At 50.9% G+C, this 27,534-nt stretch overlaps 1 protein-coding gene across 5 annotated transcripts in view; it reads left to right on the forward strand.

Annotated features, from left to right (window-relative positions):
* The first annotated feature begins 502 nt into the window (after positions 1-502).
* The window catches only part of LOC125451061 (UDP-glucuronosyltransferase 3A1-like), a 42,514-nt gene continuing 15,482 nt past the window's right edge, over positions 503-27,534 (forward strand). The window contains exons 1-6 of one of the 5 annotated variants that reach the window (XM_059644977.1): positions 503-662; positions 5,354-5,552; positions 8,617-8,718; positions 16,243-16,363; positions 21,979-22,513; positions 26,137-26,368. In XM_059644977.1, the coding sequence (XP_059500960.1) occupies positions 5,459-5,552; positions 8,617-8,718; positions 16,243-16,363; positions 21,979-22,513; positions 26,137-26,368 (1,084 nt within the window). In that variant the 5' untranslated portion in view covers positions 503-662; positions 5,354-5,458. The other 4 variants (XM_059644978.1, XM_059644981.1, XM_059644982.1 and 1 more) reach the window with 4 other exon arrangements.

Consider the following 27,534-nt stretch of genomic DNA (forward strand, 5'->3'; position numbering starts at 1 on the left):
TATCTGCAGTTCCCATTATCACTACTGACTCCATCCCCGCCTCTTTAACTTGTCTGTCCCCTCTCCACCTATCTTCTCCTCTATCCATCTTCAATCCGCCTTCCCCTCTCTCCCCATTTATTTCAGATCCCCCTTTGTTATCTCAGTTTGCATCAGTGTTGTACAGAGACAGGCCCGAAACGCCAGCTTTTGTGCTCCTGAGATGCTGCTTGGCCTGCTGTGTTCATCCAGCCTCACATTTTATTATCTTGGATTCTCCAGCATCTGCAGTTCCTGCCATCTCTGAAACTTGTGTTGTTAACAACAGGAACAAAAAGCAAAGTTTGCTGGAAAAGTTCAGCAGGTCTGGCAGCTCCTGTGGAGGAGAAAACAGAGTTAACGCTCCGGGTTAACATTTTGTTCCGGATTTACAGCATCCGCAGTTGTTTTAGTCATTATTTGTCTTGTTGTTGCGGGTGTGCGTTACACGGGTTTTTGTTGTGGTATAATGAAGTGCTTGGGGGTTGGATTCCGAGCGGTGACCAAGCTCCGAAGAATACAGTTCCTGATCTCATGGCGTGATATAGTTTTTGTTTGGAGAGTAACCCGGTTCTGCTTACAGTTTCCAAGAGGAAGTCCCCGAGCAGAGCATTCTCCGGGCTGTGGGGCTGAGCTACTTAACTGTGAGTTGTGTGTTTCCCTCCGGCCTTTCTCCTTCTCATGCTCTGGTTACAATGCTCCCTCACTGACGGGCTTTCCCGGAACCCCCAGCTCCTGTTGCTTCAATGAACCGACTGGTGGGTCTTTTTTTAATGGGAAAAAGTCGGAGAAATTTCCGCTCAAATCGCAAGGGAGCATGTGTTTTGTCTGTGTGTGTGTGTGTGTGTGTGAAAAAGGGAGTAGTCTGAGGAAAAGTCTTCCAGCAGAATAGAGCTCCATATTGCCTCTCACGCTCCAGTGTGTGTTCCGCTGAAGGTCAGTGTTCTGGGTGTGTGGGGTTAAGGTTTGGGTTAATAACTAACGGCAGGGTGAAATAATCGACATGAAAAGTGATCAAATAACCAGCTATTGGTTTCATGGAGAGGCTCAGCTCCAACAGGGTAGAGAAAACAGCTGTAAAGCAGTCCTTACAGTGAATGGTTTAAACAAGGGAAACTAGATTCTTAGAGAGGAATTGACATCTTTCTGGAATGAACACAGAAAGTTCTGGAGAAGTTCAGCAGCTCGGGCAGCATCTGGACCGTTAACCCGGAGACCCAGGTGATATTCCACCATGGCGGATGGTGCAAGTTGAATTCAATAAATATCTGGAATTAAGAATCTAACGATGATCATGAATCCATTGTCAATTTTTGGGAAAACCCCAACTGGTTCACTAATGTCCTTTAGGGAAGGAAACTGCCATCCTTACCTGGTCTGGCCTACATGTGACTCCAGACCCACAGCAGTGTGGTTGACTCTTAACTGCCCTCTGGGTAATTAGGGATGGACAATAGATGCTATCCTAGCCAGTGATGCCCTCAGCCCATGAATGAATAAAGGAAAAACAGAGTTGAAGTTTCAAGTCCCGGTCTGACTTTTTCAGAGCTGATAGTTGCATCACACTGAAAACAAAAGAACTGTTTCTCTCTCTCTACAGATACTGCCAGACCTGCTGAGATTTCCCAGTAATTCCTGTGTTTATTTATGGTTTCCAGGATCCACAGGTTTATTTTAGAGAATTTTCTAGATCCTGGCTGAGCTCTTGACAGCTGGTGCCAGCAAGTACTGAACTGTGCTTTGGGATGACACCTTCGCGGGCCCCCCTTCTCGACAGTGAGGGGCCATCAGGAAACAGCGGGAAGCAGAGGGGCTTTGAGTGTGTGCCTGTCTCAGGCCGGACTGGGCGCCAGTGATATCGCATCAGTGCAGTGCAGCAGAAGCCAAGACACCAGGAGACACGCTGGAACAAGGAAAGGGTAACATCGCCGTTGTAGGAAATTTCATCATCAGGAGAGGGATAGCCCATCTGCCACAGTATGAGGCAAACACTGTGAAATGCCAGTCCAGTGCCAGGCGAAGAGAACATTGTAGAGGCAGTGCAGCTGTTGGCCAGGAGGAAGGGAGTGACCCACAAGTTGTCCGTAGTAACCAATGAAATGAGCTTCAGCAGGAATTGAACAACCAGACCTCACCGGGAGTAACCTCTGCATTGCTCCCAGTGCCACACCATCAGATACAGGAGCTGGGCATTCAGCCCATCGAGTCTGCTGTGCCATTCAGTGAAATCATAGCTAATCTAATGATCCTTGACTCCAGATTACTATGTTTTCCTCAAAACTCTTGATACCCTGACTAATTAAAAGTCTGTCTGTCCTAGCCTTGAATATACTCAACGACCCAACTTCAACAGCTCTCTGCAGTAAAAAAATTCCACAGATTTACATCCTTCAGAGAGAAGAAATTCCTCCTCATCTCTGTCTTAAATGGAAAACCTTTATTCCGGGATGAAAGCCTCTGGTCCTAGATGTTCCCACCAGGGGAAACAGCTTCTTTAACCCTGACAGGTCCCCTCAGGATCTTACATGTTTCAGTAAGGTTGCCTGGGAACCTTCTCTGGACTGCCTCCAATGCCAGTCTCTCTTTCCTTAGATAAGGGACTCAAGACTGTTGACAGTATTCCAGCCAGGGGTCTGACTGTACCTTGTACAGTTTTAGGACATTAGTGAGAGTGGAAAGAGAAGATGAGGGAGGTCAGTGCACAGGGTACAGGAACAAAGCTTCAGATACTTTGCTATTGGAACTGGTGCTGGAGTTGGAGGGACAGAGGAGTAGGCTTCACCTCAGCAGTGCCAGGTGAGTGTGCTTCCTGGGGAAGTTCAATCCATGTTGGAACAGAGATGGATATCAGCATACACAGAAACTGAAATGAGAGGGAGGGGCCTAAAATGAAAGCACAGAATAATGCAATGGAAATAATCCAAACCATTTCATCAAATATGCTGGGTGAACACAGCAGGCCCAGCAGCATCTCAGGAGCACAAAAGCTGACGTTTCGGGCCTAGACCCTTCATCAGAGAGGGGGATGGGGAGAGGGTTCTGGAACAAATAGGGAGAGAGGGGGAGGCGGACCGAAGATGGAGAGTAAAGAAGATAGGTGGAGAGGAGAGCATAGGTGAGGAGGTAGGGAGGAGATAGGTCAGTCCAGGGAAGACGGACAGGTCAAGGAGGTGGGATGAGGTGGTAGGTAGGAGATGGAGGTGTGGCTTGGGGTGGGAGGAAGGGATGGGTGAGAGGAAGAACAGGTTAGGGAGGGAGAGACAGGCTGGGCTGGTTTTGGGATGCAGTGGGGTCAGGGGAAGAGCTGGGCTGGTTTTGGGATGCGGTGGGGGAAGGGGAGATTTTGAAGCTGGAGAAGTCCACATTGATACCATTGGGCTGCAAGGTTCATCCAGCTTCACACTTTATTATCTTGGATTCATTCTCCAGCATCTGCAGTTCCCATTGTCTCATCAAACATGCTGAACTAATTGTTAACATGACACTTCAAGATTACTGGCTTGAGGTTAGGGCAAACGGGGATCAACTGGGGACAGATAGATTGTTGTAACATGCAGCAACTGTGAAAGGTATTGGTTAGAAAATAGATAGATTCCTGCCTCCAAAGAGATTTTGCTATTTTTTTGCAAGTGTTTTTTTATTGGATGGGGCCGTATTAATCGAGTGAGATCAGCTCTCACTCAGGCTAATGTTGATTGATTTGACCATCTCGGTATCCATTGACGCTCCCTCCCATCTTTACTGCTGAGATATCACACGTCCCAGTATCACCTTAAGGTCTGTCTCATCAAATTACTTCACTTTGATCTCTCGACCTCTACGGATCACTATTGTCCCATGTCTCCCAAAAGCCCCCTGCTAACCTCCATCTGCACGCTGGGGGCAGGGGGATAGGAGCTGGATATTGGGGGTGGGGATGGGGATGGGAGGAGGAGAACTGTATGTTTGGGGTTCGGGATGGGAATGGGAGGAGGGTAGTTGGATGTTGGGGTTGGAGGTGGGAATTAAAAGAGGGGAGCTGAATGTTGGGGGTAGGGGTGGGAATTGGAGGAGGGGAGCTGGATATTGGAGGTGAGGATGGGAATGGGAGGAGGGGGGCTGGATGTTGGAGATGGGGATGGGAATGGGAGGGGGGTCAGGATGTTTGGGCTTGGGGGTGAGCTTGGGAGGAGCTGGGTATGGGGGTGGGAGGGGAGAAGGATGTAGTGAGAGTGTTGGGGTGGTAGCAGCTGGGTTTTGGGGTTTGGGGTGGGCAGGGAGCTGGATTTTAGGGTGGGGGTAAAGTGGATTTTAGTGGTGGGGAGAGGGAAAGCTGGATATTGGGTGTGGGGGTGGGGGGAGGGGAAGCTGGATATTGGGTGTGGGGGTGGGGGGAGGGGAAGCTGGATATTGAGTGTGGGGGTGGGGGAAGGTGGATGTTGGGGGTGGGGGTGGGGGGAGGGGAAGCTGGATGTTGGGGGTGGGGGTGGGGGAAGGGGAAGCTGGATGTTGGGGGTGGGGGTGGGGGAGGGGAAGCTGGATGTTGGGGGTGGGGGTGGGGGGAGGGGAAGCTGGATATTGAGTGTGGGGGGAGGGGAAGCTGGATGTTGGGGGTGGGGGTGGGGGGAGGGGAAGCTGGATATTGAGTGTGGGGGTGGGGGAAGGGGAAGCTGGATGTTGGGGGTGGGGGAAGGGGGAGGGGAAGCTGGATGTTGGGGGTGGGGGGAGGGGAAGCTGGATGTTGGGGGTTGGGGGTGGGGGGAGGGGAAGCTGGATGTTGGGGGTGAGGGTGGGGGGAGGGGAAGCTGGATGTTGGGGGTGAGGGTGGGGGGAGGGGAAGCTGGATGTTGGGTGTGGGGGTGGGGGAGGGGAAGCTGGATGTTGGGGGTGGGGGTGGGGGGAGGGGAAGCTGGATGTTGGGGGTGGGGGCGGGGGAGGGGAAGCTGGATATTGGGGGTGGGGGTGGGGGAAGGGGAAGCTGGATGTTGGGGGTGGGGGCGGGGGAGGGTAAGCTGGATATTGGGGGTGGGGGTGGGGGAAGGGGAAGCTGGATGTTGGGGGTGGGGGTGGGGGAGGGGAAGCTGGATGTTGGGGGTGGGAGTGGGGGGAGGGGAAGCTGGATATTGAGGGTGGGGGTGGGGGAAGGGGAAGCTGGATATTGGGGGTGGGGGAGGGGGTGGGGGAAGGGGAAGCTGGATATTGGGGGTGGGGGAGGGGAAGCTGGATGTTGGGTGTGGGGGTGGGGGGAGGTGGTGGATATGATTGGGGGGGGGATGTTGTTGAGTTGCTGCTGTTATTGTTTTAATCACCATTCTTAATGTCTTCTCTTGTCCCCTACATTGACGTGTTTTACCAGAAATCATTAACTTGACTCTCAATCTTTGAGATCGGACCTTAGCTGCGGAACATTGGCTGGAATTTGTGGAATTGTTGAGGCCTGAGCTGCTCGGGCGATTGGACAATGACGCCGCTGGGACCACTTCTCCTGTTGGGTTTTATATCTGGACACCTGACATTGACAAGATCAGCCAAGATCCTGACTGTTGTCCTGGTCGGTGAGTTCAGTCGCTGAGTCACCTCAACACACTTTCTGTCATTTAAACAACTAACCAAAGAACTGGAAATCTGATCCAATCAAACAGCGGCAGCAGAACAGGCAGCATCCTGGCTGCTCCTCCTGCTGAGGCTCGAGTATTACATCCATTGTTTTTCTTTCTGTCTTTTCTCATTCTTCCTCTCTCTTTTCGTTCCTTTGGCATTTTTGAAAACAATTTACTTGGAGCAATGATGCTGAGTCGGCTGGAGGCTTGGGCGGAGTGGGGATGGACAGTGGGCCCTGGGAGAAGTGGGGATGGACAGTGGGACCCGGGTGGAGTGGGGATGGACAGTGGGACCCGGGCAGAGTGGGGATGGACAGTGGGCCCTGGGAGGAATGGGGATGCACAGTGGGACCGGGTGGAGTGGGGATGGACAGTGGACCCCGGGCTGAATGGGGATGGACGCTGGGCCCTGGGAGCAGTGGCGATGGACAGTGGTCCCCGGGGTGAGTGGGGAGAGACAGTGGTCCCGGGTGGAGTGGGCCCCGGGAGAAGTGGGGATGGACAGTGAGCCCCGGGCGGAGTGGGGCTGGACAGTGGGCTCCGGGTGGAGTGGGGTTGGACAGTGGGCCCTGGGAGGAGTGGGTGTGGACAGTGGCACCAGGGTGGTGTGGGGATGGACGGTGGGCCCCGGGTGGAATGGGGATAGACAGTGGGCCCTGGGAGGAGTGGGGATTGACAGTGGGCACCGGGCGGAGTGGGGCTGGACAGTGGGCCCTGGGAGGAGTGGGGATTGACAGTCGGCCCTGGGAGGAATGGGGATGGACTGTTGGCCCTGGGAGAAATGGGGATGGACAGTGGGCCCCGGGTGGAGTGGGGATAGACAGTGGGCCCTGGGAGGAGTGGGGATTGACAGTGGGCACCGGGCGGAGTGGGGCTGGACAGTTGGCCCTGGGAGGAATGGGGATGGACAGTGGGCCCCAGGTGGAGTGGGGATGGACAGTGGGCCCTGGGAGGAGTGGGGATGGACAGTGGGCCCCAGGTGGAGTGGGGATGGACTGCCGGCTCAAACAGGGACAGTTGTTGGACTGGGGGACTGGTTGTGGTGGGGGTGATCTCAGTGGTTTGCGAGCCCAGTCATACCACTTTTGGAAAAACTGTAATGTTTATCTTTTAACTTCAATTCTTATATTTCTATCTTATCTTGTGAATTACTGTAAGGTAACGTAACTTTTTCCTCTTTAGTTCTCTATTTTGTTCTATGTTCCTTACCTCGGTATTTTGTACCTAAGATGGTGCTCTGTGTGAACAATATTGTAAACCTTTCACTGTACACCTGCACTTGGGTATATGTTATAATAAAGGATATTCTCATTCTCATTCTCATGTAGTGTATACTGGAGAAACTCAGCAGGTCAGACAGCATCAGAGTTAATGTTTTAACTTCTACAGAACTGAAGGGAATTAGGAGGTTGGAGGGGGCTGGTTGGAGCCGTGGTGGGCAATCTTGTTTCTGGTTAGGCAGCCCGCCTTGACAGACCAGACCATATAAATTCAGAGTGGGACAGAACAACAGCATTTCAGCAGAGGCTACACAGCCCTGACAATGTCACATCGAAGGGAGATAGAACATTTGCGTGAAAACCTGTCAGCTCGGTGAACCAATCAACAGTTCCAACCACAGCCCAAGCTACTGATCTTCATTAAAACATTAAACATTTGGGGAATTGTCGGGTAGATCCCAGTGTTGTAACTGCACTGGAACAGCTTGGCCAGGGGAGCGGCAAGTTCTGGAGCACAAGTCTTCTATTGCTGGAATGTTGTCAGGGCCAGTAGCCTTTGCAGTGTCCAGTGTCTCTCAGCTTTTCTTGATATGATGTGGAGTGAATTGAATTGGCTGAAGACTGGTATCTCTGATGCTGGGGACCACTGGAGGAGGCCGAGATGGATCATCCACTCGGCACTTCTGGCTGGAAATTGCTGTGAAAGCTTCAGCCTTATCTTTTGCACTGATGTGCTGGCCCCTTCCATCATTGAGGGTGGGGATATTTGTGGAGCCTCCTCGTCCAGTGAGTTGTTTAATTGCCCACCAGCATTCACAACTGGATGTGGCAGGACAGCAGAGCTTAGATCTGATCCGTTAGTTCTGGGATCACTTAGCGCTGTCTATCACTTGCTGCTCTCGCTGTTTGGTGTGCAAGTAATCCTGTTTGGTGGCTTCGCCAGGTTGACACCTCATCTTCAAGTATACCTGGTGCTGCTCCTGGTATGTCCTCCTGCACTCGCACTCTCCATTGAACCAGGGTTGATCGCCTGGCTTGGTGGCAATGGTTGAGGGGGGGATATGCCGGGCTTGAAGGGCTCTTGGTATTTTTATGTTTTGATATCTGGCTGTTGATGAACTAGTCTGTGAGACAGCTCTCCCAATGTTGGCACTAGCCCCCAGATGTTAGTGAGGAGGACTCTGCAGGGTCCACAGGGCTGTTTCTGATGTTGTCTTTTCTGGTGCTTCGGTCGATGCCAGGGGATCCATCCAGTTTCATTTCCTTTTACTTTCTTTACAGTTGATATGACTGAGTGGCATACACCCGCTGTGGTGGGATTCGTACCTGGTTCTCTGGGTTAACAGTCACTAGACTGTTAGCACCACTTAACCACAGTGTCTCGGCTGAATTGGCCAGGACTGTGCGGGAGAGGGTTTGTGATAAAGAAGGGTGCGAAAGCTCCCTGCTCTCCCAGCTCCTCTGAAATCCTGAAGAAGGAAGATAGCGTAAGTAATCACCCTCCTCAGCAGGTAGCTATCCTGGGGCTTCCTCCCGATGTCTCCGGAAGCTGCTGCCCCAACTCATGGTCTTGCAAACAGAGCATAAAGAGTGGGGTGGTGGAAATGTGTGAATAGGGGCTGTAGGCAAAGCTGTGTGCATCAGGACCATGGTTCCAGGGGCTGCAGTCACTCGCATCAGGGCCAGCCAGGAGATGTTTTTGACTTTTGCTGAAACAGGGATAGACTGTATATGGAGATCTGAGCAAATGGCTCTATCTGATTGAATGTTTCTGTATTCCTCCCTTGTTGTGCCTGCAGGAGGGAGCCATTACCTGCTGTTTGATGAAATTTCTCACATCCTTCATGAGAGTGGGCACAACGTGAGCATGTTGGTGCAACTTGGCAACCCCAGGATCAAAGGTAGCTCTGCCCTCTTCCCCACCGAGGTCCCACACATGCCATGACACAGCAATTAACAAATACCACTTTATCCTCATCAGCCCCTCCCCCCCACCAGCAGATTTACAATATATCACATTACTTTCGCATTATGGAGTCACAGAGTCATACAGCATGGCGATAGACCCTTTGGTCCAACCACTCCATGCCAACTATAACCTCAAACTATTCTAGTCCCACCTGCCTGCTCCTGGTCCATATTCCTCCAAACCTTTCCTCTTCATATATCCAATGAGGTATCTTTTAAGCATTGCAGTTGTACCCACAACTACCCCTTCCTCAGCAAGTTCATTCCACTCACAAATCACCCTCTAAAAAATGTACCTCATGCCTTTTTTTAAGGTGAGTGGGGAGAAATTTTTTTAAAAAACAGTGTGCTCCCTGGTCATGAAATTCCCATCGTAGGAAAAAGACAACCACCATTAACTCTATCCACAGTTCTCATTATTTAATAAACTTCGATCAGGTCACCTCTCAAACTCGTACACTGCAGTGAAAAGCATCCCAGCCGATCCAGCCTCTCCTTACAACTCAAATCTTCCATATCCAGCAACATCATGGTGAATCTCTTCTAAACCCCCTCCAGCTTGAACTATCCTTCCCATAACTGGCTGACCAGAACTGGACATAGTATTCTAGAAGAGTCCTCACCAATGTCTTGTACAACCTCCACATAACTTCCCAACTCCTACGCTCAAAGGACTAAGCAATGAAGGCAAGCGTGCCAAATGCTTTTTAACCACCCTGTCTAGGGCGGCACGGTGGCTCAGTGGTTAGCACCGCAGCCTCACAGCGCCTGGGACCCGGGTTCGATTCCAGCCTCAGGCGACTGCCTGTGTGGAGTTTGCACATTCTCCCCGTGTCTGCGTGGGTTTCCTCCGGGTGCTGCGGTTTCCTCCCACAGTCCATGGATGTGCAGGTTAGGTGGATTGGCCCTGCTAAATTACCCGTAGTGTTCAGGGGTGTGTAGATTAGGTGGGTTATAGGGGGATGGGTCTGAGTGGGATGTTCCAAGGGTCAGTGTGGGCTTGTTGGGCCGAAGGGCCTGTTTCCACACTCTAGGGATTCTATGAAACATATCTGATGTAAACTTCAAAGAAATATGTGTGTGAACCCCTAGGCCTCTGTTCTACAGCACTACCCAAGGCCCTTTCATTATTTGTATAAGCCTTACCTTTGTTTGTTGTACCAAAATGCAATACCTCGCATTTATCCAGATTGAACTCCATGTACCATTTTTCAGCCCATTGTCCCATTTGATCAAGATCCCTTTGCAGTCTTAGAAAACCTTCCTCACTGTCTACAATGCCACCAATTTTGGTGTCATCCATAAACTTGCTAACCATGCCTTCTATATCCTCATCCAAATCATTTATGTAAGTGACAAACAAAAGAGGACCCAGAACTGATCCCTGTGGAAAACAGTTCGTATAGGGCTCCAGTCCAAAAAGCAACCCTCCACCATTACATTCCTTTTCCTTCTGTTAAGCCAATTATGTATCGACTTGGCAAGCTCACCCTGAATGCCTTGTGACCCAACTTTACTAATTAGTCTATCATGCGCAGCCTTGTCAAAGGCTTTACTAAAATCTGAATAAACAACATCTACTGCTCTGCCATCATCAACCTTTTTGGTAACTTCCTCAAAAAATTCAATCAGTTTAGTCAGACATGACTGTCTTCGCACAAAACTATGCTGACTATCCCTAATCAATCCTTGCCTCTCTAAATATCCATAAATCCTACCTTTTATAGTCACCTCCAACAATTTACCCACAACTGAAGCCAGACTCACACTGAAGTAATTTCCCCAATATCTTGCAACAAACCTTCGCTCCAGGGACATCATCGTTATTTACTTCTTTCTTGGGGCCGATCAGCGACCCCTTCTCTGATGTTTGGGGTGCCCTCAGGCTCTGCTTGTCTGACTCGCTCCGCTAATATCACAAGATATTAGGGTAGAGTTGGGCCATCTGGCCCACCAAGTTTCTTCCACCATTCATTCATGGCTGGTATGTTTCTCAAAGATAATGGGAACTGCAGATGCTGGAGAAGCCGAGATAACACGGTATGGAGCTGGATGAATACAGCAGGCCAAGCAGCATCAGAGGAGCAGGAAAGCTGACATTTCAGGCCTAGACACTTCATCAGAAAGGGTCTAGGCCCAAAACGTCAGCTTTCCTGCTCCTCTGATGCAGCTTGGCCTGCTGTGCGCATTCATAAGACAATAAGACATAGGAGTGGAAGTAAGGCCATTCGGCCCAGCAAGTCCACTCCGCCATTTAAATCATGGCTAATGGGCATTTCAACTCCACTTCCCTGCACTCTCCCCGTAGCCCTTGATTCCTTTTGAGATAAAGAATTTGTCGATCTCTACCTTGAAGGCATCTAACGTCCCGGCCTCCACTGCACTCTGCGGCAATGAATGCCACAAGCCCACCACTCTCTGGCTGAAGAAATGTTGTCTCATTTCAGTTTTAAATTTACCCCCTCTGATTGGAAGGCTGTGTCCACGGGTCCTAGTCTTCCCACCTAACGGAAACAACTTCCTAGCGTCCATCCCTTCTAAACCATACATTATCTTGTAAGTTTCTATTAGATCTCCCCTCAACCTTCTAAACTCTAATGAGTTCAATCCCAGGATCCTTAGCCGTTCATCATACGTTAAACCTAACATTCCAGGGATCATCCGTGTGAATCTCCGCTGGACACGCTCCAGGGCTAGTATGTCCTTCCTGAGGCGTGAGGCCCAAAATTGGACACAGTGTTCTAAATGGGGCCTAACTAGAGACTTATAAAGTCTCAGCTCTATACCTTGTTATCTCTGGTATCTTTCTCAACCCCATTCTCCAGCCTGCTCTCCATAACCCTTGATTTCTTCAATCCCCTCAATAATCAAAAACCTTGCTCTGTCTTAAATACACTCAATGAGCCTACACAGCCCTGAGCAGCAATGAGTTCTACAGATTCATTACCCTCTGGCTGCAGAAATTTCTCCTCATCTCAGTTCGAAAGGGTTGACCCCTTACTTTGAGGCCGTGCCCTTGGGACCTAATCTTGTCCACCAGTGAAAACATCTTTTCCACATCCACTCTATCCAAGCCTGTCAGTATTCTGTAAGTTTCAGATTCCCCCTTCATCCTAAAACTCCATCGAGTCCTGACCCAGAATCCTCAACTACTTCTCATATGACAAGCCCTTCATCCCCAACGTAATTCTTGTAAACCTTCTATGGACTCTCTCCAAGGCCAGCACATCCTTCCACAGGTACAGGGCCCAAAATTGTTCACAACATTCCAAACGTTGTCTGACCAGAGCCTTAAACAGTTCAGGAGTACATCCCTGCTCTTCTTAAAATGAATGCTAAAATTGTATTTGTCTTCCGAACTGCCAACTGAACCTGCATGTTAACCATGAGAATCCTGAACCAGGACTCCCAACTCCCTCAGAGATAGTAGGAAGTGCCGATGCTGGAGTCAGAGATAACACAGTGTGGAGCTGGAGGAACACAGCAGGCCAGGCAGCATCAGAGAAGCAGGAAAGCTGATGTTTTGAGTTGGAACCCTTCTCCAGAAATTTCTCTACAGGGACCAGTGCTGGAACCTTTGTTATTTGTTATTTACATAAATGATCTGGGTGTGAATGTACAAGGCAGGATTAATAAGTTTGCGGTTGATACAAAATTAGGAGGTATCGTTGATAGTGAGGAAGGTTATCATAAATTACAGAGGGTTCTTGATCAGATGGGGAAGTGAGCAGAGAATTGGCAAATACTATTCATTACAGATATGTGTGAGGTGTTGCACTTTGGAAAGTCAAACAACGCTAAAACTTAGATAGTAAATGGCAAGGTCCTGAGGAGTGTTGTGGAACAGAGGCACCTACGAGTACAAATACACAGTTTGTTGAAAACAGTGTCACAGGTAGACAGGGTGTGAGGAAGGCATTTAGCATGCTGGCCGTCATCGGTCAAGGCACTGAGTGTAGGAGTTGGGATGTTATGTTACAGCTGTATAAGTCGTTAGTGAGGCCGCACTTGGAGTATGGTGTGCAGGTTTGGTCACCCTATTATAGGAAAGACATAGTTAAACTGGAAAGTGTGCAAAGAAGATTTACAGGATGTTGCCAGGACTAATAGGCCTGAGTTATAGGGAGAGGTTGGCCAGGATAGGGCTTTATTCCTTGGAATGTAGGGGAATGAGGGGTGACCTTATTGAGGTGTATAAAATCAGGAGGGGCATAGATAGGATGAATGTATATAATCTTTTTCCTGGGGATGGGGAATTGAAAACTAGAGAGCATGGGTTTAAGGTGAGAGGGGAGATATTTAAGAAGGACCTGAGGGACAATTTCCTCACACACAGAGTAGTGTGTATATGGGATGGGCTGCCAGAGACAGTGGTTGAGGCAGGTACAATAGCAACATTTAAAAAACATTTGGATAAGTACATGGATAGGAAGGGTCTAGAGGGATATGGACCAAATGTAGGGAATAGGAACTAGCTGAGTGGGCACCACAGTCAGCATGGACCAGTTTGGGCCGAAGGGCCTGTTTCCATGCAGTACTATATGACCTAGCATTGTGGGCTGTTTTTGTATTTAACAGCTTCCTGTGCAGATCCTTGTCAAAAGCCTTCTGGAAGTGCAAACATAATCACATCCAATGTGGCCCAGCTTGGAATGGAGGCAGGTACCTCCTCAGTCTGTTCCCAAATAGATCACATCCTGTGCCTAATTTGCTCATTACCTCCTCCAACAATTCCAACACATTTGTCTGGCCTGACCTCCTGTTATGTTAGCTCTGGGCCTTTTTACCTTTGTGCTTCCTGAACTCTACCCACCCAGATTCCAGGCCTTCTGACTCTGTGTCACTTCTAGCTATTGATTTAATTTCATTTCTTACTAACAATGCAACCCCGCCCCCTCGATCCATCTACCTCTCCTTCAATAGGAGGTGTATCCTTGGATATTTAGTTCCCAACCCTGATCCTTCTGCAGCCACGTCTCTGAAGTACCAACAACACGGTACCTGCCAATTTCAACCTGCACTACGACAAGCTCATTTCCCTTCTTTCCAATACTGTATGCGTTAAAGTACAGCACCCTTAGTCGTGCATTGAGTGCCCCCCTGCTAATAGTTGTCCCCTTATCTGTTGGGCCTGAAGTCAGATTCCTGACCTTCCCATACTCTCTGTCCCATTACTTATTCTGGAAACAGTAAGTAACTTGTGTTGACCCCTCCCCGACTTTAATTTATTCCATAATTTTCCTTGCAACTGAACCCACTCCCTCACTTTAGCCCTTCCCACTGCCCTACTGATGCGATTTGCCAGGACTCCGGTCCCAGCATGATTCAGGTGGAACCTGTTCATAGGAACAGCTCTCTCCTTTCCTGAACTGGTGCCCATGTCCCATAAATTCACTCCTATTTCTCCCATGCCACTCACTGAGCCATACACCTCCCTCTTTAATCTTGTTGACCCTGAGCCAATTTGCTTGTAGCTCAGGTGGTAATCAAGAGATTATTACCTTTTTGGGGTCTGCTTTTCAATTCAGCCCCCGGCTGCTCATATTCCCTCAGGAGAACCTCTTTCCACTCTCTACCGTTGGTACTTGTGTGGACCACAGCAACTGGATCTTTCCCATCCCACTGCAAGGCCCTCTGCAGTCCAGGTGAGATATCCTGACCCCGGGCACCAGGCAGGCAACACAGGCTTTGGGCCTCTCGTTCCTGGCCATACGGAACAGTGTCTATTCCCCTGACTATACTATCCCCAATTACAACGACATTTCTCTTTTCTCCTTCTCTCAAATGGCTCCCTGTATCTCAGTGCCAAGGTCAGTTTGCTTCTCCTCCCTACAGACCCCACTCTCACCCACACAGGTAAGAAGAACATCAAACCTGTTTGACAAGATCAAGGGCTGAGGCTCCTTCAGCACTACCTCCTGGATCCCTCTACCTGCTCGCTCATAGTCACACCCTCCTGTCCCTGACCACTCACCAAATCTGAGGCAGTAAATGGAAGGGGCGTGTCTGAAACACAGCATCCGGGTTACTGTCCCTCTCCCTAGTGTGTTGTAGTGTTTGAAGCTCAGACTCCAGCTCATCAACACTGAGCCAAAGTTCCTGAAGCAGCCAGCACTGGCTACAGATGTTGTCACAGTGAACCACAATGCGATGCACCAGCTCCCACATTACACAGGTACAACACATCACCTGGCCCAGCATCTCTGTTTCATTTACTTAGTTCTTAAGTTGGTTTTTGAAAAATTCCACTGGTCTTCTGGGTTGTAACCTGTAAAAATTCTCCAGCTTACCTTCAGACTGAAAGTAAGCTATAATAAACTAGCTGCTATAAACAACAGTTGAACTCATGTTTTTCCAATGATATCAATCTTTCGTTCGTGCCTGACTCCCTGACCCTGGCTTCAGTTATCTGTTGGAAAACCTTACAGACTATGAACCAGCAAAGCACGTACAAAGCACCTCTTCCCCTCGGCACAAAATTCCCCCAAACTATATCCACACTTGGGCTGTGCCTCGAAATGAGATCTCTCTCTGAGAGTGTACAGCTCTATGGTTGAGTAATTTGAACAGGGGCCTCTCTTAAGTCGAGCTGAGGTGACTCACGCTAGTCAAGCTTCAATACTATTTAACACATATTCAGAAGGGTTTCGGCCCGAAACATCAACATTCCTGCTCCTCCGGTGCTGCCTGACCTGCTCTGCTTTTCCAGCTCCACATTTATTGACATATTGAGGCCCAACTCAGGCTTCATTATCTCTGTCAGTTATCATCCACTCACTCTGTACTTTCCACAGTGGTTCCAGTGACTATTGATCAGGGATTGGACATGCTGGACTGCAATGAGCTGGAGTCTGAGCTTCAAACACTGTGAGACATGAGGGAGGGGGGGCTGCCACATGTTATGGACATTGACCCAAGTCTGGTCCATTTCCTCATTGGCTGTGGAGTGGGTGTTTCCTACCCCTGGCTTTCGTGAATACAATTGAATTCCTACAGCAGGCCATTTGGCCCATTGAGCCAACACCACCCTTCTGAAGAGCATCCCAACCAGATCCAGCCCTGACATTATGCCCGTAAGCCAGTAGTTCCCATGGCTGAGCCACCTAACCTATATACCTTTGGACTGTGGGAGGAAACCCATGGACACACAAGGAGAATGAACAATCCTCACAAAGACAGTCGCCTGATATTGAGAATGAACCCGGGGCCTTGATGCCATGTGGCAGCTGTGTTAACCACTGAGCCACCAGGCAAACCCTTTATGTCCTTACAATGTTAGGTAGCATGGGACCTCATGTTCTTCCCCTGAATACCACCCCTTCAGGGTGAACTCAGCTTCCTCAGACTGACGTTGTGCTGTGGGAATGGTCCAGTACCCAGTGACAGTCAGTGCCTGTACCAGGTACAAACAAGATTTCAGCAGTAAAAGGTAAACCGTGTATTTTTCATTGAAACAGGTGTCAACTACACAGGGAGAAACAACAGTTACCGAGTTATATCCTGGTCAGCAAATGAGGAATACATTTCGAGCTTCAACAGTTGGTTCCTGGAGCAGCAGAAATCATTCTTTGAGGGGAGGTATGGTTGTTCTTTCTAATTAACACGTAAACTGCCATTACCCATAACTTACACGGGGATGGCTATTACCAATAACGTACACAGGGACCGCTATTACCCATAACGTATACGGGGACTGTTATTCCCCATAACGTACACAGGGACCGCTATTACCCATAACGTACACGGGGACTGTTATTTCCCATAACGTACACAGGGACCGCTATTACCCATAACGTACACGGGGACTGTTATTCCCCATAACGTACTTGGGGACTTTTCTTACCCATAACGTACACGGGGACTGTTATTACCCATAACGTACACAGGGACTGCTATTCCCCATAACGTACACGGGGACTGTTATTACCCATAACGTACACAGGGACTGCTATTCCCCATAACGTACACGGGGACTGTTATTACCCATAACGTACACGGGGACTGCTATTACCCATAATGTACACGGGGACTGCTATTACCCATAATGTACACGGGGACTGTTATTACCCATAATGTACACGGGGACTGCTATTACCCATAACGTACACAGGGACTGTTATTACCCATAATGTACACGGGGACTGCTATGATCCATAACGTACACGGGGACTGTTATTACCCATAACGTACACGGGGACTGTTATTACCCATAACATACACGGGGACTGCTATTCCCCATAACGTACACGGGGACTGTTATTACCCATAACGTACACGGGGACTGTTATTACCCATAACGTACACGGGGACTGTTATTACCCATAACGTACACGGGGACTGTTATTACCCATAAACTGCACGGGGACTGTTATTACCCATAACGTACACGGGGACGGCTATTACCCATAACGTACCCGGGGACTGCTATTACCCATAACGTACCCGGGGACTGTTATTACCCATAATGTACACGGGGACTGCTATTCTCTCTAATGTCCACAGCAGCTGCTACTCTTTCAATGTTCCTCGGGGGACACTAGTTTCTCTTATGTTTCCTGACACTGCAATACTCTACAGCACAGACAGGTAACTGCCATTCTCGACAATCCACATCATAGACGGGAGGTCATGGCCCAGTGTTATTATCACCGGACTTTTAATCCAATGACCCACATCATGTTCTGGGGACCTGACTTGAAATCCCACTGTAGAAGATGATGGCATTTGAATCCAATAAAATATCTGGAATTAAGAGTCTAATGATGCTCACGAATCCATTGTCGATTGTCAGGAAAAGCACATCTGGTTCACTAATGCCCTTTAGGGAAGGAAACTGCCATCCTTTCCTGGTCTGCCCTACATGTGACTCCAGACTCACAGCAATGTGGTTGACTCTTAACTGCCCTCTGGGTAATTAGGGATGGACAATAAATGCCACCTAGCCAGCAACACCATCATCCCACAAATAAATAAAAATATAATTTCACACTAATTAATATAAATTAATATTAGTCCACGGTGGCAAAGTTTGGGCGAGGAGCTGAGCTGAGAAATTTCCATTTCCATCTGCCATTTTCTTTCTTTTGTCTCACTTTTGCTCTTTTCTTCCTGTCTCCCTTTTTGGTGACATTGATCCACTTCCTGGAGTGTGGGCCCGGAATCACGTCTGACCTATCTCCCGCACTTCCGCCCTCACCCTTTCTCTTCCCTCCCAACCGTGCGGCGCTCCCTCAGCACTGACCCTCCGACAGTGCCCGCTCCCTCAGCACTGACCCTCCGACAGTGCCCCCTCCCTCAGCACTGACCCTCCAACAGTGTGGCGCTCCCGCAGCACTGACCCTCCGACAGTGCCCACTCCCACAGCACTGACCCTCCAACAGTGCCCACTCCCTCAGCACTGACCCTCCGACAGTGTGGCGCTCCCGCAGCACTGACCCTCCGACAGTGCCCACTCCCACAGCACTGACCCTCCAACAGTGCCCACTCCCTCAGCACTGACCCTCCGACAGTGTGGCGCCCCCGCAGCACTGGCCCTCCGACAGTGCCCACTCCCTCAGCATGGACACTCCGACAGTGCATCACTCACTCAGCACTGACCCTCCGACAGTTCGGCGCTCCCTCAGCACGGACCGTCCGACAGTGCGGCGCTCACTCAGCACTGACCCTCCAACAGTGGCCACACCCTCAGCACTGACCCTCCGACAGTGCGGCACTCCCTCAGCAATGACCCTCCAACAGTGCCCACTCCCTCAGCACTGACCTTCCGACAGTGCCCACTCCCTCAGCACTGACCCTCCGACAGTGCGGCACTCCCTCAGCACTGACCCTCCGACAGTGCGGCGCTCCCTCAGCACTGACCCTCGGACTGTGCGGCACTCCCTTAGCACTGACCCTCCGACAGTGCCCACTCCCTCAGCACTGACCCCCCAACAGTGCGGCACTCCCTCAGCACTGACCCTCCGACAGTGCGGCGCTCCCTCAGCACTGACCCCCCAACAGTGTGGCGCTCCCTCAGCACTGACCCTCCGACAGTGCCCACTCCCTCAGCACTGACCCCCCAACAGTGCGGCGCTCCCTCAGCACTGACCCTCCGACAGTGCCCACTCCCTCAGCACTGACCCTCTGACAGTGCCCACTCCCTCAGCACTGACCCTCCGACATTGCCCACTCCCTCAGCACTGACCCTCCGACAGTGCGGCGCTCACTAAGCACTGACCATCCGACAGTGCCCGCTCCCTCAGCACTGACCCTCCGACAGTGCGGCACTCCCTCAGTACTGACCCTCCGACAGTGCGGTGCTCCCTCAGCACTGACCCTCCGACAGTGCCCGCTCCCTCAGCACTGACCCTCCGACAGTACCCGCTCCCGCAGCACTGACCCTCCGACAGTGCCCGCTCCCTCAGCACTGACCCTCCGACAGTGTGGCGCTCCCTCAGTACTGGCCCACCGACAGTCCCCACTCCCTCAGCACTGACCCTCCGAAAGTGCCCGCTCCCGCAGCACTGACCCTCCAACAGTGCCCACTCCCTCAGCACTGACCCTCCGACAGTGTGGCGCTCCCTCAGTACTGACCCTCCGACAGTGCCCACTCCCGCAGTACTGACCCTCCGACAGTGCGGCCCTCCCTCAGCACGGACCCTCCGACAGTGCGGTACTCCCTCAGCACGGACCCTCCGACAGTACAGCACTCCCTCAGTACTGACCCTCCGACAGTGCGGTGCTCCCTCTGCACTGACCCTCCGACAGTGCCCGCTCCCACAGCACTGACCCTCCGACAGTGCGGCAGTCCCTCAGCACTGACCCTCCGACAGTGCCCACTCCCTCAGTACTGACCCTCCGACAGTGCGGTGCTCCCTCAGCACTGACCCTCCGACAGTGTCTGCTCCCTCAGCACTGACCCTGCGACAGTGCCCACTCCCTCAGCATGGACACTCCGACAGTGCATCACTCACTCAGCACAGACCCTCCGACAGTACGGCACTCGCTCAGCACTGACCCTCCGACAGTGTCCACTCCATCAGCACTGACCTTCCGACAGTGCCCACTCCCTCAGAACTGATCATCCAACAGTGCAGCCCTCCCTCAGCACAGACCCCCCAACAGTGCGGCGCTCCCTCTGCACTGACCCTCCGACAGTGCCCACTCCCTCAGCACCGACCCTCTGACAGTGCGGCACTCCCTCAGCACTGACCCTCCGACAGTGCCCACACCCTCAGCACTGACCGTCCGACAGTGCGGCACTCCCTCAGCACTGACCCTCCGACAGTTCGGCACTCGCTCAGCACTGACCCTCCGACAGTGTCCGCTCCCTCAGCACTGACCTTCCGACAGTGCCCACTCCCTCAGCACTGACCATCCGACAGTGCAGCCCTCCCTCAGCACTGACCCCCCGACAGTGCGGCGCTCCCTCAGCACTGACCCTCCGACAGTGCCCACACCCTCAGCACTGACCGTCCGACAGTGCGGCACTCCCTCAGCACTGACCCTCCGACAGTTCGGCACTCGCTCAGCACTGACCCTCCGACAGTGTCCGCTCCCTCAGCACTGACCTTCCGACAGTGCCCACTTCCTCAGCACTGACCCTCTGACAGTGCGGCATTCCCTCAGCACTGACCCACCGACAGTACGGCACTCCCTCAGCACTGACCCTCCGACATTGCCCACTCCCTCAGCACTGACCCTCCGACAGTGCGGCGCTCACTAAGCACTGACCATCCGACAGTGCCCGCTCCCTCAGCACTGACCCTCCGACAGTGCGGCACTCCCTCAGTACTGACCCTCCGACAGTGCGGTGCTCCCTCAGCACTGACCCTCCGACTGTGCCCGCTCCCTCAGCACTGACCCTCTGACAGTACCCGCTCCCTCAGCATTGAACCTCCGACAGTGCCCACTCCCTCAGCACTGACCTTCTGACAGTGGGGCGCTCCCTCAGCAGTGACCCTCTGACAATGCGGCACTCCCTCAGTACTGACCCTCTGACAGTGCGGCGCTCCCTCAGCACTGACCCTCCGACAGTGCGGCACTCCCTCAGCACTGACCCTCCGACAGTGCGGCACTCCCTCAGCACTGACCCTCCGACAATTCGGCGCTCCCTCAGCACTGACCCTCCGACAGTGCGGCGCTCACTAAGCACTGACCATCCGACAGTGCCCGCTCCCTCAGCACTGACCCTCCGACAGTGCGGTGCTCCCTCAGCACTGACCCTCCGACTGTGCCCGCTCCCTCAGCACTGACCCTCTGACAGTACCCGCTCCCTCAGCATTGACCCTCCGACAGTGCCCACTCCCTCAGCACTGACCTTCTGACAGTGGGGCGCTCCCTCAGCAGTGACCCTCTGACAATGCGGCACTCCCTCAGTACTGACCCTCTGACATTGCGGCGCTCCCTCAGCACTGACCCTCCGACAGTGCGGCACTCCCTCAGCACTGACCCTCCGACAGTGCGGCACTCCCTCAGCACTGACCCTCTGACAATTCGGCGCTCCCTCAGCACTGACCCTCCGACAGTGCGGCGCTCACTAAGCACTGACCATCCGACAGTGCCCGCTCCCTCAGCACTGACCCTCCGACAGTGCGGCACTCCCTCAGTACTGACCCTCCGACAGTGCGGTGCTCCCTCAGCACTGACCCTCCGACTGTGCCCGCTCCCTCAGCACTGACCCTCTGACAGTACCCGCTCCCTCAGCACTGACCCTCCGACAGTGCCCACTCCCTCAGCACTGACCGTCCGACATTGCGACGCTCCCTCAGCACTGACCTTCTGACAGTGGGGCGCTCCCTCAGCAGTGACCCTCTGACAATGCGGCACTCCCTCAGTACTGACCCTCTGACAGTGCGGCGCTCCCTCAGCACTGACCCTCCGACAGTGCGGCACTCCCTCAGCACTGACCCTCCGACAATTCGGCGCTCCCTCAGCACTGACCCTCCAACAGTGCGGCACTCCCTCAGCACTGACCCTCCGACACTGCGGCACTCCCTCAATGCTGATCCCATCTGTCTGCTGCACTGGGATGTTAACCTGTGTTGAAATCTCTGTTTTGACCCTGAACCTGTGACATTCTCTGAGGCAAGTGTACCATGTTCCCTGAGAGAGGATGAGGCTGTCAAGCTTGGAGATGTCAGGCCCGTCTCCTGCTGCTTGTCTGCTCCATTCCGCAGACAGCACCACTAAATATTCTGACTGTTTTCTTGCAGTGAATCTCTGAGTACGTTTCTGAAATTTATGGGCCATTTAGCTCTGCAGTGTGAGTTGATCCTGGGTGACACCAGTCTGATGGATTCCTTAACCGCTGAGCAGTTTGATATTGTGCTGATCGATGCATTCAATCCCTGTTCATTCCTGGTGGCAGAAAAGCTGCGAGCCCGGTTTCTGGCTGTGCACGTGTCGAACTTCTGGAGTTGGTATCTGGCCGGTCTGCCCAGTCCCATATCATATGTTCCTGCAGCTCGCTCAATGCTCTCTGATCGGATGGGATTCTGGGAGAGACTGAAGAATTCTGCCATGTTCCTGGGCTCTTGGCTAACAGAGAGAATGCTGTACTCCCAGTTTGATCATACTATCAGGAAGTGCTTCCCACCGGGATCACAGCCTGTTCTCTCAGAGCTGTACCTGAAGGCTGAGCTGTCAATCTATAACACTGACTTCACCCTGGATTTCCCAAGGCCACTGCTTCCTAATGTAGTCTACGTTGGAGGGTTGCTTTCAAAACCAGCGAGACCGCTCCCCCAGGTAAGTGCTGACAGCAGTCTCTCTCAGACTGATGGTCTCTCCATTGCATCTTCTCTCTCTCTGCAATCCTACTTCCCTGGCCTTCCGGAATCACAGCATTGTTACAGCACCACAGGAGGCTCTTCCAGACCTGTGCTGGATCTTGAATATTATTGTCCCTGTAAAACTGCATGTCTGCCTTTTTCAAATAATTGTCTAATTCCTTCTTGAAAGCTATACTTTAATCTGCCTCTCCCACACTTTCAGACAGTACATTCCAGATGTGATCTGTGCACAGATACCTCCAGCTCCGTCTGCTGCTGCTCCCCTTTAGAATTGTAACCCTTTCTTTATATTGTCTTTCAATGTTCTTCCAACCTCTCACTTCCTTGCATTGACCCTCATCTGCCACCTCCCCACCCACTGCACCAACTTGTTAATGTCCTTTTGGAGTTTCGCACTGTCCTCCTCACAGTTTACAATTCTTCCAAGTTTCATGTCATCTGCAAACATGGAAATTGACCTCTCCACAGCAAGACCCAGGTCATTAATATAATCAGGAAAAGGAAGGGCCCCAATACTGACCCCTGGGGAACTCCACTTCAAACCCTCCTCCAGTCTGAACAATATCCATTGACCATTACTCTCTGTTTCCTTTCTCTCGGCCAATTTTGTATCTGCGTTGCTGCAGTCCCTTTTATCCCATAACCTGGAACATTCCTCATGAGGCTGTCGTGTGGTACATGGAAAACCATAAGGGAGGCAGGTAGTGTTTTTGCTGGATTGTTAATCCATACAGCAAGGGCATTCGCTGGCCTTATGGCAGATGATGGAATTTGAAACCAATTTAATAAAAGCTCCAATTGGAAGTCAAATGAATCATTAAAACCATTGATTTTGTTGTAAAATCCATCATTTATGACCCATAGGGAGGGAAACTGCCATCCGTAACTGGTCTGGCCTACAGGTGACTCCAGACCCACAGCGATGTGGTTGGCTGTTAACTGCCCTCTGAAATGGCCTGAGTGGAACATTCTGTTGCACCAACAGGTATGGAATCCAAACAAAGAAATGAAATGAGACAGATCGCTCACGTCACATTGATCTGAAGCTGTGCTAACCGGGTCAGTCTGCAATTCAAGACTTGCCTCGACAACATTCCAGCAAAAGTACTAAGGGTTCATGCTACAGAACTGGCCGCTCCTTGAACCAAGCTGTTCTGGTACAGTTACAACACTGGCAACTGCCCAACAGTGCAGAGAATTGCCCAGGTATGCCCTGTACACAAAAAGCAGAACAAATCTGACTCAGGCAATTTCTGCCATGTGTTATAGTCTCATCAGTGTTGTTATCCACTTTCCTGCCCTTTCCCTACAACCCTTGATTCCCCAGCTGATCAAGAAAATCTCTCCACCTCAGCCTCAAATATACACAAGGACTGTGCCCCCCACAGCTGTCTGTGGCAGGGAGTTACAAAGGCACACAATCCTCAGAGATGAAATTCCTCTCACCTCAGTCTTTAATTGATGCCTGTTTATTCTGACACCGTGCCCTCTGATCCCCTCAACTGTCCCATGAGGGAAAATACCCTCTCAGCATTTACACTGTCAGGCCCCTCAAAAATTCTATCAATTTCAATGAAATCACCTCTCACTCTCCTAAACTCCAGTGAGTCAAGTCCCATCCAAACTCAAATGGAGTTTAATGCGGACAAGTGTGAGGTGATGCATTTTGGTAGGAGTAACCGGAAGGCAAAGTATTGGGCTAATGGTAAGATTCTTAGTAGTGTAGATGAGCAGAGAGATCTCAGTGTCCATGTACACAGATCCTTGAAAGTTGCCACCCAGGTTGACAGGGCTGTTAAGAAGGCGTACAGTGTTTTAGCTTTTATTAATAGAGGGATCGAGTTCCGGAACCAAGAGGTTATGGTGAAGCTGTACAAAACTCTGGTGCGGCCGCACTTGGAGTATTGTGTACAGTTCTGGTCACCGCATTATAAGAAGGATGTGGAAGCTTTGGAAAGGGTGCAGAAGAGATTTACTAGGATGTTGCCTGGTATGGAGGGAAGGTCTTACGAGGAAAGGCTGAGGGACTTGAGGCTGTTTTCATTAGAGAGAAGAAGGTTGAGAGGTGACTTAATTGAAACATATAAAATAATCAGAGGGTTAGATAGGGTGGATAGGGAGAGCCTTTTTCCTAGGATGGTGACGGCGAGCATGAGGGGGCATAGCTTTAAATTGAGGGGTGAAAGATATAGGACAGATGTTAGAGGTAGTTTCTTTACTCAGAGAGTAGTAAGGGAATGGAACGCTTTGCCTGCAACGGTAGTAGATTCGCCAACTTTAGGTACATTTAAGTCGTCATTGGATAAGCATATGGACATACATGGAACAGTGTAGGTTAGATGGGCTTCAGATCGGCACAACATTGAGGGCCGAAGGGCCTGTACTGTGCTGTAATGTTCTATGTTCTATATGTTCTATCCTGTTTAACCTTTGATCATGAGGAGTCCCTCTGTACCAGGGATCATCCCAGTGAGTCTTCTCTATAAGCAATCTAGACACGTCAGACCAACCATGATTCTACTGGATGGTGGAACAGGCTTGAGGGGCCGAATGGAATCCTTTGTTCCTTTTTCCCTTCATCATAAATACCACCACTGAATCTCCCATTATCAACACTGTCCTGGGGATTACCAATGACCAGAAACTAAACAGGATTTGTCATATCAAACAGCAGCTACTAGAGCAGGCCAGAAGCTGGGAATACTGCGGCGAGTAACTCACCTCCTGACTCCCCAAATCCTGTCCCACCATCTACAAGGTACGAGTCAGGAGTGTGATGGGATACTCCCCACTTGCCTGGATGGGTGCAGCCCCAACAACACTCAAGAAGCTCGACACCATCCAGGACAAAGCAGCCGCTTGATTGGCACCACATCCACAAGGATCCACTCCCCCCACCACCGACACTCAGTAGCAGCAGTGTGTACCATCTACAAGATGCACTGCAGAAATTCACCAGAGATCCACAGGCAGCAGCTTCCAAACCCACAACCTCTTCCATCTAGAAGGACAAGGGTAGCAGATACATGGGAACACCATCCCCTGCATGTTCCCCTCCAAACCACTCACCATCCTGACTTGGGAATTATCCCCGTTCCTTCAATGTTACTGGGTCACAATCCCGGAATTCCCTCCCTAAGGGCATTGTGGGTCAACCCCCAGCACATGGGCAGCAGTTCAAGAAGGCAACTCAGCCCCACCTTCTCAAGGGGGTTGCAAATAGAAACAGGTAATAAATGCTGGACAAGCCAGTGACACCCTCGTCCCACAAGTGAATACAACCCCATGGTCTCTATGTGGACTTTACTAGCTTCAAAATCTCCCCAACCCCCGACCTCATCCCAAGACCAGCACTATCCACCTTCTATCACCCCTCACCCTCTCACCTGACTTATTTCAGAGCCCCCTTTCCCCTCCCCCATTTCTGAAGAAGGGTCCTGACCTGAAACGCCAGCTTTCCTGCCCCTCTGATGCTGCCTGGCCTGCTGTGTTCCTCCAACTCCTCACCGTGTTGTCTATGAACATACTCACAAAGCTCGGTCCCCACTGCAGCATGTTGTAGTGTTTTGCTCTTATTAGGACCTGGAAGATATCATCTTGACAGCAGGAGACGAAGGCTTTATCGTGGTGACTTTTGGTTCGATGCTTGCCTCGGTCAACCTGCCAGTGGTGCTGGAGCAGATCAATGCTGCCTTCTCACAGCTCCCACAGCTGGTTATCTGGAGGCACCTGCACACTCATTGGCCAAGTGGGGTCCTTCCAGCTCAGAACGTCAAGCTTGTGGATTGGCTGCCTCAGAATGACCTGCTTGGTGAGATATTGCACTCAGAGACCATTTCATAGAGGGCTCCTTGGCTAAAAGTTATTATGTTGGTTGTTGGTTGGGCAATACATTGCACTGGGAAGATGGAAAAATAATTTTTCTTCTAATGATTGTCTCTTAAGATGTATTTGAAGATTACTTAGATAACAAAGTGTGAAGCTGGATGAACACAGCAGGTCAAGCAACATCTTAGGAGCACAAAAGCTGACGTTTCGGGCATAGACCCTTCATCAGATCATGTCAGCTTTTGTGCTCCTGAGATGCTGCTTGTCCGGCTGTGTTCATCCAGCTCCACACTTTGTTATCTAAGTAATCTTCAAATACATCTTAAGAGACCATCAAAGAGAAATTAAAATTTGTGTCAGGGCTCCAGTACTTTCCTCCCTCATTTCCCACAGCAGCCTAGGATATACCCATCCAGACCTGGGCATGTGTCCACTGTTAAACTAATCAAAACCTCAAATACCCCCCACTCCCTATAACAATTCGCTCAAGAACATCTCATCCCATCTTCCCAAACGCTGTACTTGCATCCACCTTCTCCTGAGAAAAGACAGATGTGAAGTGTGCATTTAACACTCCGTCAACATCCTCTGGCTGTACACACAGATTGCCCCCTTGGTCCCTAATGGGCCCTACTCTTTCCCTGGGTATTGTCTGCCTTTTGGATGGATTGTGTTGGGATTCCCTTTAATCTGCTTGACAATATTTTCTCATGGCCCCCTCTGCCTTTCTAATTGCTTTCTTAAGTCGCCAATGCACCTTCTGTGCTCCACCAGGGCCTCCATTGATTTGCTCCTGAGCCCCTCATGAGGGACGCTGGATGTTGAATGGGTTTGTTTCCATGTTATCTGTGTCAGCTGGCTCCATGCACAGACTGCCCCCTAGTGTCAGGAGCAAATTACTGCAGATGCAGCAAAGTAACTTCGCAGTGGGGTCAGGCAGCATTTGTGGAAGGAGGGAGCAAGCTAACTTTTCCAGTCCAAACAACTCTTCCTCACAGCTGACATGACCCTTCACCAGCTGTGATCTCCAGTGTTGTTTTTTAGTTTTCAGTTCTGCTGCCTAACTAGAACACAGAACATAGAACATAGAACAGTACAGCACAGAACAGGCCCTTCAGCCCACAATGTTGTGCCGACCATTGATCCTCA

The sequence above is a fragment of the Stegostoma tigrinum genome, chromosome 3 (assembly GCF_030684315.1).
Source record: "Stegostoma tigrinum isolate sSteTig4 chromosome 3, sSteTig4.hap1, whole genome shotgun sequence".
Lineage (NCBI taxonomy): Eukaryota > Metazoa > Chordata > Chondrichthyes > Orectolobiformes > Stegostomatidae > Stegostoma > Stegostoma tigrinum.